Source organism: Cupressus sempervirens, chromosome 5 (genome assembly GCF_028749045.1).
Source record: "Cupressus sempervirens isolate cs-2001-9-10 chromosome 5, ASM2874904v1, whole genome shotgun sequence".
Taxonomy (NCBI): Eukaryota; Viridiplantae; Streptophyta; class Pinopsida; order Cupressales; family Cupressaceae; genus Cupressus; species Cupressus sempervirens.
Window position 1 is genome coordinate 1,033,325,489 of NC_143122.1, and position 15,792 is coordinate 1,033,341,280.

The 15,792-nt window shown below is 38.8% G+C and overlaps 2 protein-coding genes across 2 annotated transcripts in view; both read right to left on the reverse strand.

Annotated features, from left to right (window-relative positions):
• LOC149559453 (putative amino-acid acetyltransferase NAGS2, chloroplastic) overlaps positions 1-15,792 on the reverse strand; it is a 247,412-nt gene that overhangs the window by 139,632 nt on the left and 91,988 nt on the right. The gene's annotated exons all lie outside the window — the stretch shown is intronic.
• Positions 12,337-15,661, reverse strand: LOC149559454 (uncharacterized). Its single transcript, XM_089833367.1, has 6 exons — positions 14,784-15,661; positions 14,320-14,618; positions 13,807-14,204; positions 13,465-13,688; positions 13,152-13,339; positions 12,337-13,045 (listed from the first exon to the last, which is right to left on the reverse strand). The coding sequence occupies exons 1-6, from the start codon at positions 15,521-15,523 to the stop codon at positions 12,444-12,446; spliced, it is 2,451 nt and encodes an 816-aa protein (XP_089689493.1). The 5' UTR covers positions 15,524-15,661; the 3' UTR covers positions 12,337-12,443.

A 15,792-nucleotide genomic window follows, 5' to 3' on the forward strand; every position in this document is an offset into this window, starting at 1 on the left:
TAAGAAGCTTCCCAAATTCAATAGGTCCAACTATGAGGATACGGCCCGCCATTGTAAGAGATGTGTAACCATATGGGACGCAAATGGTCAACATGATAAGGAATAATCATTGAAGCCTTTACCGACTACCTTACGAGAAGTAGCATTTGATTGGCTCACAGACCTGCCACTGAGACCAAAACAAATTGAATTAACTTGAAAAAAGCATTTCAGGCTGAATTGACTTACTTCGTGATGATGACAAAGTATTAGCTGAAATTTATAATAACCATTAATGAAAGAATGAGATAATAGGTGCCTACCATCATAGGTTAAATGAATTCATTCGGAAGTTAGACAACCAGCCAGTTGAGAGTTTGAAGAAAAGGTGGTTTGTCAAGGGACTAACTTCCTCCATCTGAAGTAAAATGAAGGTGGTACCTCCATCCTCCCACACAGAGGCATGCAACTGAGCATGGATATTAAGAGCAAGAATAAGACGTCGAGAGGAAAGAAGGTCAGCGATGACAATAATAGGAACAATGACAGTAAGGGAGTGTCTCGAACAATACAAGCACTCTAGAAGGACATGATGAGGATGATGAAAGAGATGAGAGTGAAAAAAGAAATGGAGAGAAAGGAAGTGTGGTGCATAGAGTGTAAAAGTAAGGGGCACACCAGGGCCAATTGTCCCAAGAAATCTTTTTGTGTCATTTGTCAAGTATTGGGACACTCCATTAAGGAGTGCTCGTACAACCTCAAGACAAGGAGCAATAGAAGGCTCTTCACATAAGGGGATCAGGCAACCCTGCCAATTCTACCACCTAGACTGACAAATTACAATGCCTTTTCAGGCAGTTACCATAACAACCAACAACTGAGCAACAATAATAGCAATAATAAGGCGTCGAGATGTCACATCTAGTGCAATGCGAAGGGGCGGCCCATGATAGGTGTAGCAAGTGGGGCCAATTCACGCGAGACTGCCAAAGCGAGCAAGGTGGCAAAAGAATGCTATGCAAATGGTGTAATCCTGGTGACCATGAGGATGTTGAATGCCCTACAGGAAAGGTGGTAAACATGATAGCACCTAAAAGAGCAAGTTCTAACAATCGTGAGGCTCCGGGCAAAGAAAGCTACAAATCATGATCTACATATAGAGAAGATGCTTAAGGAAGCCAGAATGGAAATGGAACAAGCAATGGAGGAAGAGCAAAGGCAGACACATGGCACTACTAATACCACAGTACAGTCAATATCTCAAGCCAACATCATATAGCAGATGTTGCAAGCTATAGTACCAATAAAAATAGCAGACCTACTAGATACATTACCACAACTAAAGCTGGCAATCACCAACATAGGTGATACCAATGGCGATCACAAGGTTGACAACCACCAAATGAATAAAGAAGAGAAAGAAGACTCTGTATACGATACTCCATAGGTGGTACCGCAAATCCAATGTTGTTGGCAGTGGGTGTTGGATGAATCCCAATAGTGGTAGAAATGGAAATACAGGTCGTACACTGACAACATGACCATGGATGGTGGATCTAGCATAAATGTACTGCCCAAGGAGACATGGAAGGCCCTCGACGAACCAACACTCTAGCTGTCAACACTCCACTTGGTAGGTAACGACCAGCATAACATAAAACCAATCAAAACACTCATGGCTCAAAGGGTGACTATCAACACCCAACAATTCTTCCTTGACTTTGTGGTCATCTCATTCAAAAAATGGGGTACGACACTCTTCTCGAGAGGGGTTGGCTCATCGCCACAAAAGCCAACCACAATTAGAAGAAGAATACTATCTATTGAGAGTGATGGGTAAAAATATGTCATCAACCTATGTAACCAAGCAATAATTCAGGAATCGACATGCCACTTTGATTCTGAGGGAGGAGTTCAATAAGGGATGGAAAATGATGATGGAGTACTAAGACTAGGGCATTGTTCCTAGGATGAAACGAGTTCCCTAAAGGGATTGTTCTATTAAAAGATGGAAGAATGTGAACGTTTTCATCCCATTTCTAACATGCTAGAGATTCTAGAGGTTGAAGTCGAAGCAAACACTTACCCTCAAGAGTATGACGAATACAAGGAGGGTGAATGAGACCCTGGCCCACTAGGTCCAAAGGGATAAGGCAGAGTTAAGTATGAAGAACAAAGCAAAATTAAAATTAAACTTGGGAAAGGGCGACAACCCAAAGGTTATGCTTGTGGGGGAGAATTGGGAACCCGTACTAAAGATGGCAGCATTCAGGATATTCTTGAGTGTAAAGATGTATTTGCATGGGCATCAAAAAGACCTAAAGGGTGCGCCATCGAAGTTAGACGTTCATTGAATCCCCTTGGTGCTGGGAGACACCTTGTATGGAAGAGACCATATCGTGTAAATAAGAACTGTGTTGCTAAGGTGCAGGAGGAAATTGAGAAGATGTTTGGCACAAGGATCATTTTCAGAGTCCAAATAAGCAACCGAGTGTCACTCATTGTCATCTCTCTAATTAAGCAAGCCAACAAAATTTGAATTTTTGTACACTTCAAAAGTCTTAACACCATCACAATCAAGGATCCCTTCACAATTTCTTTCATTGACAACATATTGAAAGAGGTGGCAGGACATGAGATGTACTTGTTCATGAATGAATTTTTTGGCTACAACCAGATTAATATTGTCAAGGAAGATAAACTAAAGACTAAAATTGTTGTCGAAGACGGGGTGTATGCAAACAATAGGATGCTATTTGGTCTGTGCAACGACCCTAGCATATTCTGAAGGATCATACTCCACATCTTTGCCAAGATGTTAGTGGGAAATTTGACATCCTTCTTGGACAATCGGCCTATATACAGCAGGAAGGAAGCCCACCTTCGGCTTTGTGAGAGCAACTAGAACAATGTCAAAAGGCACAACTAGCACTTAACCCAAAGAAGTGTTGATTTATCGTACCATAGCGCAAGCTCATGAACCATATAGTTCGCAAGGTGTGAAGAATGATTCTAACAAGGTGAAGTGAGCATTCAAATGGAAAGCCTTGAGGATGGGACAAGAATGAAGTCCTTCCTAAGGCATGTTGACCACTACAAGGAGTTTTAACAAGGGGTTTGTAGAAATCTCATTCCCACTAGACAAGTGGGCAAGGTAAGGCAAACCATTTACCTGGGTGACTGAACAATAACAAGCATTCAAGGAACTTATGTCAAGATTGATGAGTGTGCCCATTCTAGCATATCCAGAGTGGGATAAGGAATTCAACGTACAGGTGGATGCCTCAAACTATGCCATTGATGCCACCCTGGCACAAGTCAGCACAAGACGATTGGACCACCCAACATATTTAAGCACAATACTGTCAAAGATGGAGAAGAATTACGATACACAACTACCTTCTTGCCACGCCCTTCATGTTTTATGTGAACCATCAAGCCTCACTATACTTGGTAAACAAACCCATCATACAAGGAAAGATAAGTCAATGGCTGCTACTTCTCCAAGAATTCACGTTCACAATCATCATACGCCTTGGGAAAAATCATGTCATTGTGGATCAATTATCCAAGATAAAATCGGAAGAGCCTGCTAACAGAGTAAGCAAAGACTTTCTAGATGCCTATTTATTCTAGATAGCAGTCCTACCTTCCTGGTACAAGCATATTGTACAATAGCTCTCTACTTCCACAATCCCCTGAGAAATGCCACCAAGTGAAAGGAGAAAATTGGCAATCAACCGTAAAACATTCCAACTCATCAATAGGCGGTTGTACAAGATTGGACCCAAATACATGCTACACAGATGTCATGGAGGAGGAAATTCCAAGTATTTTGAGAGTCTCACGAAGGGATGGAACGAGGGCACATGAGCTATATGCGACAAAAGGAACTAATTCCAAGATTGTTATGGTCGATGTTGCAAACTAATCCCTAAGAGTGGCTGCTTGCATGTGATACTTGCCAAAGAGCGGGCAAGTCATTAGAGAGAGATTTTGTGTCATTATTTCCTTTACATCATGAGTTCTTTGAAAGGAGCGGCCTAGACTTTGTGGGGTGTCTCAAAGTGAGTGTCGCACAGCGATGCAAGTGCATTGTGGTAGCCACTAAGTACTCAACGAAATGGGCAAAGTTCAAGGTACTTCTTGATAACACCATAATTAGCACAGCTCGCTTTCTCTATGAGCAGTTCATCACTCGATTTGGTTTACCCATATCCATCACTAGTGATCGAGGAGTACATTTTGTAAATCAAAGTGATCCTGAACATGATAGCTGAATTCACAATATTCCACAACCTCTCAAGTTCATACTACCCTCAACTGAATGGGCAAATTGAACCCACAAACAAAGTATTGGTGTCGATATTGTATAGGACATGCAGAGTGGAATAGGGAGATAGGGAAGAGAGACTTCCAGTTATACTTTGGGCATATTGGACCTCTTATAAGGCAACAACAAGATGTGCACCTTTCCAACTCATATACATTCGTACCTGTGGAGTACATCGTACCAAGTCTGAGGGTAACAATAGAGAACCGATGGGGAGATAAAAAAAAGCTAAGAGAATGATTATTCAATTTGATGAAAAAGGTGAAAGACTGATGACAAGATAGTGAGCTACCGAGGCGGCTCAATGGTGGAGAGAATTCTAGCACAACAAACACTTTCAGCAAATGAACTTCTGACAATGCCACTTAGTTTTGAAGTATAATGGTCACAACGAAAGCAAGCTTGGTAAGCTTAAAGCTCGTTGGCTAGAACCCTATAAAGTAAGAGAAATGGGAGATAACCAGGATATAAAACTTATAACTATCCTAAACAGACCTATCAAGGAACTAGTCAACGAGTCCAAACTATAAATCTACCAGGAGAAGAAGATAGACACTACAAAAATCAACATGTTGGGATATGCAATCAAAAGGTGATAGACTCTTGGCCAAGAAAAAAAGATTGAAGAAGATCCAATAATAACCGAAGAACCCACAGGCTAGACCTAGATTGGGCCAAGTCCGTGATGGCCCTAGAGGAGTATTTGCAAAGAAAAAACGTGAAGGGTACTGTAGTACCAGGAGTACAAAAGCACTTGATAAATGCATTGCTCAAACCACTTGCACTATGGGTGGAAATAAATGGGAATTGTAGATGGGGGGCACCTAAGATAGGGAGAAGAGAAGGGTTTGTTGCTTACTACATTGATGAGGCAGCCAAGCGTGAGATCGTAGAGGAAGACTTGGAGGAAGAAATTTATCTAGAGTATCGTGTCACTTTAGGACCATGCTTAAAAAAGATTGTGAAAACGGATGACTTGTTTATTTCCAAAGGAGACAGTTCTATAGATCACTTGTCAGAAAAGTATGTCAATGAAGGACAAGCAAGATCATACCAACCCAAACAGAATGCATTATGGCCAGTCATATTAAATCCAACAAGGCCCACGAAGATGAATGGAGAAATGGTATGGTACCAAAAGTACAGAGGTAATTACGTGGATGAGAGTTATAAAGGGGTGGGACCCACCCTTCTCATGGACAAAATATTTAATTTAGAATACCTTGGAACATGTTGCAAAAATAAATGCTATAGACACCTCCAAGCACCTAGATGTGACAACATGTCTCAGAGGTGAAGATGCGATACAACGAAGAAAAAGGCGTAAAAAGGAACCAATATGAAGAAGTAAAGGGACACATAAAGAAGTCAAAATTTGGAAAGGTAAGATGGCGACAAGAATGGAGAAAAGGCAACTTAAAGGCTTCAAAACGAAAAATGTGAAGGCTAAACAAGGATATGAGAACCACAAAAACAAAAGCAATTAAGAGGTACGATGACTCTGAAAAAATTCTATTCAAGAAAAATTAAAGAATCAAAGTTAGAAAGTTGGGAATAAAAGGAAAATGGGTTTAAAAAATGAGAAAGGACAAAGTTATAATTAAAAGCCTTATATTGGGAGGAGTTCTAAGGGAAATAATAAAGAACAAAAAAATAGAAAAGAAAAATAACAAATAACAAATAACAAATAAATAGACAAAGGTGCTAGTCTTTCATATGAGAGAAAATATTTTATTAAAACCCTAAACCTTAAACAAGCCAATTAAAGAACTTGTAGGGGAGAAAACAGAATTAATGGATAAGAATTTGGATCAAAGTTGTACCACCAATACGGTCAAGAGAGTTGGAGGAGCATAGGTTGGGTAGTCGTATGAGCGTGGCTACATATAGGAGATAGTGTACTTTCGAAAGCAACAAGGAAGACAATAGTCATACAAGAAATACAGGCATCATGAGTGCCAAAAAAGACAAGGGTCCTACAAATAATATTGACATTACCAGACCATACAATTGTCATGTGAACCATAGTCGTATGAAGGGGGAATGAGGACAATCAATCCATCAAGTAGAAAATCGTATAAACTTGTTTGATAGCCATACAAAATATTTCTGGTAGACATCGTGCCTCAGTCATACGAAAAATCCTTGGCAAGCCCAGGCCTTTACTTATCATATGGTCACAATGTGCATCATCGACAAAAAGAATGAAATACAAGACACAGAACTTGAAGGCCATCTTAACCAAGAGTGCAATATAGTAAAAGGGAGTTATGACAATCCTAAAAAGAGTAATTATGATATTTAATAAGGCTAGGGCCATCACCAAGAAACTGTTACAATCACAAATGGCATCATAGATAGTAACTTCAAGCAAGAAGAATGGAAAGGTGCAAAAGGATAAAGATGAGCATATTATAGCCGAGAATCTCATGTCCTGGAGTGTTACAAGAAGCAAGTGTAGGGCTTGGTGAGAGAGGACTCTAGAAATTCAACCCTTCAAGGATTCCTTGCGCACAGCTCAGGTAGATAACATTGTTTTTATGCCCATTGTCAACCTTGGAGATTATGAGTTGGTATTACGCATCATAGTTCACGGCTATGACAGGAGTACACACAAGTCCAAAATTGCTAAAACTTATAGCTTCATATGAAATTCTGATGATTGTACATATTAAGAATTCTAATGTATTTTATTATATAGTCGAAATATTTATTCTAACAATTCCATTGGTTAGAGTTGTATGCTTATCTTGTAATGTCCCCATTTTCTGCCAGCATCAAAGTTTCAGGGATTAGCATATTATTGTGACCTCGTAGGCTAATTATTGTGGATAGAGGGTCTTCTGAGGTAGTGGCTTAGCTTAGGAGGGTCTTATCTTCTCCACGATTCAGTAAGCTACAAGTTGGACTTCATTTGGCTTAGATTGGACTTCGGTTGGGATTAGTTTTGTGTACTTATTATTTGTGGTAAGTTGGGTGTTGATTGTGATGGACCCTTTTCTATTTTTGGAAAGTGCATTTGGACACATGGACAAATAATAGGTATAACTCCTATTTCAAACGGCATATTTAAAATGATGAATATTTTGAAAATTATTATATTTTTGGTGGCCAAATTATTATTAATTTATTAAATGGCTTATTATAAAGTTATAACTTAACTTTATAATTTCACTTAAGTTAAGAGTTGAGTTATCATTGGAAGCTTCTATTAGTTGAGCCAAGTCAAGTGAAAGAATCTAATGGAAGCTTCTAATTAATGTGCGGTGAAGCTTCTTGAGTGAAGTTACATTTTGGCAACAAAAAAGGCATCTGGAGGTTATAAATACAAGCCCATTTGTTGAGAAAAGTATGCGTGGATATTTTATTTGCTTTTGATGCCTTTGTGGCTTTTTTCTGAGTTTGATGATTTATGTGCCCTTGCTGAAGTATAAGGGTTTGGAGCTGAGAAATGCTTTGTAATTCACAGCTGAGGTATTGTATAGTGATTTAATTTGTGTTCGAAAAATCTGAGATTGGTATTTGGAGTTTGGAGTCTTCCTCATATTTTTGGCTGTTACTAAGGAGTCCATTTGCAATTGGGCATCCATATTTGGACAAGTTGCTGGTTTAATTTCTGCCAGTATAATCTACAGCTGGGCATTATTTTGTTACTGTTTTTGGAGGGAGATCGAGCTGTGTGAAGCCCTGCTCATGGCTGTTAAGATACCACCTGGGCGTCATCTTGTGTAGCTGCTGTTGATTTCCATCTTTGGCATCATTTACGGGTTGTTGAGGCTAGCAAATAAGGCCTGCATTTTGGTGGTCTTGCACAGATAATGTTTATTTTGCGAACGGATTGTTCCCTAGCAGATTACAGGTTCTAATTACAATTGTTATTGCCACATTATTGTCTCATAATTACTACAAATTAACACTGACATTGTTCCTTATTTCAATGTTAGCATATAAGTACGAATTGTTAAATATAGATATTTCAGTATGAATATCCAGTAAGAGAGGGTTTGTGTAGAGGGTTTTGAATACTGCTTGTGCAATTAACTATTGCAAATCGTCCAGTAAGGGGTAGATGCAAGGTTCTCAATATTAAATAACATTTTTGAATTCTTATAGCAAAAACAATATTGTTATTTCTTGGAAATACCGAACAGATTTAGTTGCAGCACTACGAGGGTTGTCAAATGTGTTTGGGTTAGCTTGCCAAGTGTTTGACAAAATGTTGAACTTCTGATTTGTTAAAAATTAACGCGTTATAGCCAGTTGGGGTTTTTACGGTATTTGTTGTTTCAGATTTAAATGTGTAAATTCACATTGTAGATTTATATACTAGCACTTGATATTTATTTGAGCAATGTATAAGGCTAAGGCTAATTGAATTTGTGAACAATTGTTGCATTTTCCGATACCATGTTTTGGAATTTTAAATATCATATATTCAGTGATGATTGGGTTGTCTGCCAAGTGTTTGTTGAAATATCAAATGTCTGAATAAGTGGTATTGCTAGAAGCATAACCGAACAGGGTTATTACATATCTTTGGTTCCTAAAGCAATTACTATTTGGCAGGCATGTGTCTTATATGTATTGCAGAATAATATTATTACTCGAAGCTCTCTATATGCTTACGTAGAGGAGAGTCATTCCTATCCTCTGTTGTCTTCAAAATCAAACAGACAAACAACGGTGTTCACGATTAAACCTTACTGCCAGTCAGTTATCGGTTCATTGTTCCTTCAAGAAAACTAATGCTCACATGTCCAAGTTCAAGTGCAACAATTTTAGAAGACGTGTATCTCAAGATGGCTATGAGAAAAAAAATGATCAACCGGACACAATCGTGGCATGCTCGTGTAGTATTCTTCAAACCACCACTGCAATTAGCACAGACGAGGTTGGTAGATCTCAGAACACATAAGGTAGGGGCCCACATTATCTATATCATCACTTCATAGGGAATTGAGAGAGCCCGACCTATTGCATTCATGGTCACTCTAGCACTTCCAACTGGAATAGTAACCCCAACCATCATAGTCACCAGTCCAACAACACCGCGGCACTAATCGCAACGGCAAAAACGGAGAAGGGAAAGATATGGATGTAGAGGCGAACAACATGATGGCTAAGTTTCAGATGGTAGTACGTGACATACCACCACCTTCACCCACACTCATGATGAGACATCAAATGGAGGAAGTCACCCAGGCTCAACCTGAGGTTGTGGAGATAGACGAGGGAAGCCAACACATGGGAAAGCTAGAAGGGAGAGTGATGGATGGTGGTGGAGCAAAACATTCCAACCCATGATTTGGAGATTTTGCACAGTGGTTCTTAGTGAAGCTCGTGACCATAGCAGAAGTTACACGGGACATGGCAGATTGAGCAAGGAAGTTAGACATGGGGTTTGAAATCATAACAACCGAGGCACTCTTCACATTCATGACAAAAGAGTATAACATGAAATTCACTGAGTGCCTCCCAAAGCAAGGATGGTCGGAGATGGAGATAACGAAGAGGGTAAGCATGGAGTATGCCACATACTCTAGTAGGACACAAGAGCCACACAACAATGATGAGAACCCTTGCATGGATGAAAGAGACTTTTAGAGCCATATTCTTACAGTTGTAGCAGGTAGCATGGATAGCTCGCAAGGCGAAGAAGCATACTCTTACTCTAAAAAGAGAGGATTCCCTATAAAACGAGAGTGCAAGAGCTAAAAAATGAGCACACGTAGGAGAAGTTGGCAGGGGTGGGGAAAGAGCAGCAATTGGCAACTTCCCAAAAGGATATTGTTGATGCCTTGAGATTGTTGGAGGCAGCCCAAGAGAAGCAACTAATTCCAGTTAGAGACCTAAGGATCCTCCGCCAACAACTCCCAAACACCGCAACCTCTCGTACTCCAAGGATGTCTTTTCACCCGTCCCAGTAGGTGGTTGATGGTTTTTTTTTTTTCCTATTTTGATCTGTCATTTGAAAGACAACAACTTTTGCGGGGGGGATGGGGTGATGTAGGCAGCAATCATGCCATCAATAATAACTTTGTTAGTTAAGGGAAATATAGTGAAATATTTGTCCTGAAACGGTGTCAATTATTGGCAATTGGCAGTCTTAACCAACTGTCGAGTACTATAGGACAATTCATGTGGTTGTTAATGTGGGAAATTGTTATGCTATGAACGAGATATCATTCTTCCATTAGTTGTGTTATGTGATTTTGTGTTATCTCTAGTTATTCATGTCATTCCATTTGTAGCTTATACTATGCAATAATGTTGAATGGTTACTTCTAAGTTATACTATACAATCCATCTCATGTTAGGCATCTAAAAACAAGTATTAGACAACTGAAAATCATGAATCGGGCAATGGGAGAAAAACTTGTTTGGGCTATGTATAATAAACAAAATTAAAAATGGGTCAAAAATTCTCTGGGGAAAATACCTTGATTTTGATCACCCTACTCTTGTCCTTACAATTAGGGACCATCAAAGAGGCTCAGTTGTATGAAACTTTATTCTAGATTATAGAAACACCATCTCCAAGAATGTAACCTAGGAAGTTAAGGATGGGAAAAGTGCTTCATTTTGTATGGCTTCCTAGGATGGACACTCACCATTGGACAATAAGTAGAATTTGGAATTAATCAAGCTAACAACATGCAAAGCTTGGGGACATAAAGTCAAAAGATTATAAAGAATCAAAAGAGGTTGGGAGGGTTTGTCAATGGAAATAGAGATATCTACAAGACATTGATTGTTAAATAAGTTGAAATTTCTTTGTCGGTATGTAATCAAAATAAACTCTTGTAATTTCAAATCTTTTGATGCTATTTCCAACTCCTTTAATCTACAATTTAATAGTAATGTAGAAATGCGGTCTGCAGGTATATTGATCTTTGATCAATCTTTAATAATATATACATCGATCTCCCTTCAATATCCAACAGGACTAATAAGCATATTGAACTGCACTTGAATAATATGAATAGCTGAAATTACAATTGTAGAGGAGTATAAGTCATTTATAGATTTTGATGCATATACTTCTTTGTTTGACAGCATATATATATATATATATATATATATATATATATATATATATATATATATATATATATATATATATATATATATATATATATATATATATTCCAAGAACCAATTCTGATCGCTCATGATCATTCATTATCAAGAGTCATGATGACAGTGCTTTGGTTAGTATTTGCTAACTAATCAATGTATCATTGATATGAATTAGCAAATCAGTCATAGATTGATTTACATCTTAATCAATCAATACTTATAGAATGCACGATATTGATATGCACCACATTCATCTCAGTTGTATATGTTGTTGCTGGTCAATTATCTCATATATTTTGTACTAGTGTATAATATGTACATGTATGTGAATATATGAAAACCATATATTCACATACATGTGCAAAATAGAGTTCACTTATAATCTGACCAAAGCTACCATATCTCAACACTCCCTCTTAGCTAGGGAAGATTAACCAACTATGAACAGATTTAGATATCACATTACTCACGATATTAAGGAGTACAGTGAATTTCAAGTCAGCATGATATTCAGATATCCTGACTATGGTATGTGTAATGTTCTCGATTTGTCTTGCTAAATGTTGATGATACAAATCTGATATGCTCCGTTGCCAATGAATAAATGGCCTGCATACAGCATAGAGAAGTGTTTGGTCATACCATAGATGTAAAAATCGCCTGAGGAGATTAATCGCCTAGGCCTGAAAAAGTTTAATCGGGAAAAATCGGGAAAAATCGGGAAAAAATCGGGGAAAAAATCGGGAACTAAAAAACCACTAAATTTTAATAAAAAAATGCGATTTTTTTACAGAATTCAATGTTTTTTTGCATCTAATGACTTAATTACTAACAATACATAAGAAACAATCATGTTTAGATATATATCAATGCAAAAAGAGTTATTAATTGGTAAATTACTAACAAGTAAGTAGTGACAAGTTGTAAATTACTAACAACTAACAAGTTCACAACACATGAGAAGTATTCTCATAAATAAAGTGTCAAATGTAAAGAGTTCAAATAAGCACATCAACATGACTACAAATAAGTACAAATGTCAAATACAGGACTACATCTTCCTCTTCCCAGTCACTTTACTAGCGAGTGCGGGAGAGGGTAAAGCTCTAGAACTAGAACCCCGCAGGGTTTGTGCCCGTGTCTGTGTCTGTGCCAATGCAGGAGATGGTGTAGCTATAGAACTAGATGTCGGTATCTCCACATTCGCTGCGCGCATGATGTCAAGGTCCTCTGCAGTAAGCTCAATGTCATCATCCTCATCATCGCCCTCCTCGATGTCATATCCAGTTCCACCCCCTTCCTCCTTCGCAGCCTCCTCCGCGGCCTCCCTCTCCAAATTGGAGATGTCCTCCTGTGTAAATAAGGGAGCCTGCTCTTGTGCCGTCCAATCATAATAAGGATCTATCTCATCCAAATCGATTGGCCCAGGCGGATCTTGTTGCGCCTTTTTCATGCGCAATTTAAGATTATATTGCACATAGACCATGTCATTCATCCTCTTTTGGGACAACCTGTTTCTCTTTTTTGTGTGGATGGCCTCAAACAAACTCCAGTTGCGCTCACAATGTGATGCGCTACAAGGCTGTGATAGGATTCTGAGAGCAAATTTTGCAAGATTTGGAGTCCTTGCACCCCAAGTGGTCCACCAAGCCACTGCATCACAAAAATTGTACAAGTTAGAAAATACTAATAGACAACAAAAAATGAAACATAAATATTAATTTAGCATTTGAGATTCAGAAGTTTGCAAATGTATTACCTGGGGTTTGTGTAAGCCTTGCTCTCTTGCAGAGAGAAGTGGAGAACACCTTGCCTCCTGCTGAAGTGAAGATCTCCTGCTCAGCGATGATTTTATCTCTTGTTTCCTCGCTGGTTACCATCTTTTCGACGCACTCACTTAGGCCTCTGATGACCTCTCCATCAGGATCTGCATATGTACCATCAGCCCTAAAACCAAAAACCAAAAACAAATAAGTCTTCCAATTTTAGTACACACCCAACACCCTACGAAAGCAAAATGAACTCAAGTCTTTGTTAACTTAAATTTGAGTAAGAATGAGCTTACAGTATACCTAAAACGTGGGTTGAGGAAATATCCTGCTGCATGAATGGATTGGTGAAGCTGATTATTCCACCTTCTATCAATGATCTGCCAAATGGGTTCATATTTGATGCTTTCCCCCTTGTAGTAATTTTTGACAGATTCTTTGGCCTTGTCCATGGCCTCATATAGTTCACCCATTGGCGTTTGGTCTCCATCAACCAAACGCAAAACTCCGACTAAAGGCTCAGACACCTGCAATATAAATTTGAAATTAGTTGACAAGTTACAAAATTATTATTTACTTGAGTTACAAACTTAGTATGTTATAAAGTTGTAAAGTGCAAACTAAAACTTAAAGTTTTGTAGTTACCTTTACTATTTCATCAGCCTTATCTTCAAAATATTTATCAAACACAATCCGCACAACATTCTCTCCTTCACTCTTCTTTGAAAATGTGGAAGCAAGCCATTTTTTGGAAACAAACATTTGCTTCAAAGAAGCCAAATTATCGAGAATGCTTTGCAATGTCAAAAAAATCGTTACAAACCTTGTGACGGCAGGCCTGACAATTTCTTTGCCATCAGTGTGCTCTCTCATCAGGCTAAGGACCCATGGGTGATTGTATATGTATTTTGTCACCCGCCTTGCATCCTCCACAATTGGAGTGACCCACTCAAGTTTGCCCATGTCCTCCAAAAGAAGGTCAAGGACATGTGCTGCACACGGGGTCCAAGAGAGAGTGGGGTGCCTCTGCTGTAGGAGTTTTCCTGCCAATTGTAAAAGCAAATACTAATTAGTTTCCAACTTTTCAAATATATCAAACTATTAAAAATTCTTGTTGTGAAATTCACAATGCACATGCAACATAAAATTACGGTTTACCTGCTGATACATATGCAGCAGCATTGTCTGTGATGATTTGCACCACATTTTCAATGCCAATCTCTAAGACCATATTCTCCAACATCAATGCTAATGTCTGAGCATTTTTTACCTTGTTGGAGGCATCGATTGATTTCAGGAACACCACATTATCATTACAGCAGGCCAAAAAATTAATTATGGTCCTGCTCTTCCCATCCGTCCACCCGTCAGAAAGAATGGTGCAACCAAATTTTGTCCATTCTTGTTTCTGTTCCTCAACAAATGCTTTGGCCCTCTCAACAGCATTTCCAATAAGCCTACAAAAACAAAATTTAGTTATGTCTTAGATTCTTAGTAATTTAAAATTGATTTAGACGTTAGTAATCAACATTCTAATTTCTAGATAAATTAATTAAAATTTAGAACTAAGTAAAAAGTTAAAAATTAAAAGGAAATCGAGTGTAATAAAATTATTCGTTTACCTGCCACCCAACACAAAACGAGAAGGGGACTTGTACCCCTTTCCTGCAACTGTCAACCCTGTGGCCAAAGCCTCCCAATAGGGACTGTCAACAACACTAATAGGAAGGTTGTTGAAAACCCAGAAATCTGCTAGTGCATTGTCCAACTGGTCATGGACCTCCTTATTCCATCTAGTGGCCTCTAATGAAGCTTGTGCACCAGGTGTGTGCCTCGTCACAAAATAGCTCCCTATCCCAGAAGCACCTGCTGATCCTGATGGTGCGGAAGTGCTAGGAGGTGTAGGAGTGGGAGTGGGAGTGGAACTCGTGAAAGAAAAAACACCCTGTTTGCGGACACGCGGCCCACGATAAGAGCCAGCCATGCTCTCAATGGCTGCCTCCTCCTCCAGAACATCAACGAAACTGCCCTGGGTCTCTGCTATGGCTGCCCTTACATGCAATTTATTCCGCTCTCTTTGCAATTTTTTTTGCTCTCCAGTTGCGAGCAAGGCATTTGCAAACCTTTTTATTTCTTCTGTTGTATTCTCACAAGGATTTGTATCATGTTTTGAGATCCCTGCGATGTGATATTTGAACCGGTAAATGCCCCCGGATATTACTTTTTCACATCGAATGCAAATCACTTTGGTTGGTTCATCAGGTGCTTCATAGGCATATTTCCATGCTTGATCTCTCGCATTCTTTGGCCTGGTGCCAATGTAGCCTGAGGGGCATGGAGTCAATGGCCATTTGTCTGCCATTTAAAACTGCTGCGGGCTGCCTACACATACAAATTTTTAAAAAAAACTATAAATAAATTATAACAAGATCAAAATTAACAGTTAAACAAAGAATTCAAGCAACATTCCAATAACAGCACCAATAAATTGAAATCCAAATAACATTCAAACAAACTAGCTGCTAGGGTTTCAAATTTTTTTAGAAAGGGCAAATTTTTAGCATAAATTCGATCTAGAATGGAAAAAAATGCAAATGAATGCATTTAATCTTGCTTACATTCATCAAATGC

Bases quoted from the DNA above. Each gene is read 5' to 3' on its own strand.
- LOC149559454 (XM_089833367.1), bottom strand. From the start codon at position 15,523: ATGGCAGACAAATGGCCATTGACTCCATGCCCCTCAGGCTACATTGGC. The intron at 13,689-13,806 runs GTAACTACAAAA...TTTATATTGCAG, and splicing joins AGGCTGATGAAATAGTAAAG to GTGTCTGAGCCTTTAGTCGG. The intron at 13,340-13,464 runs GTATACTGTAAG...TTTTGGTTTTAG, and splicing joins TTCCTCAACCCACGTTTTAG to GGCTGATGGTACATATGCAG.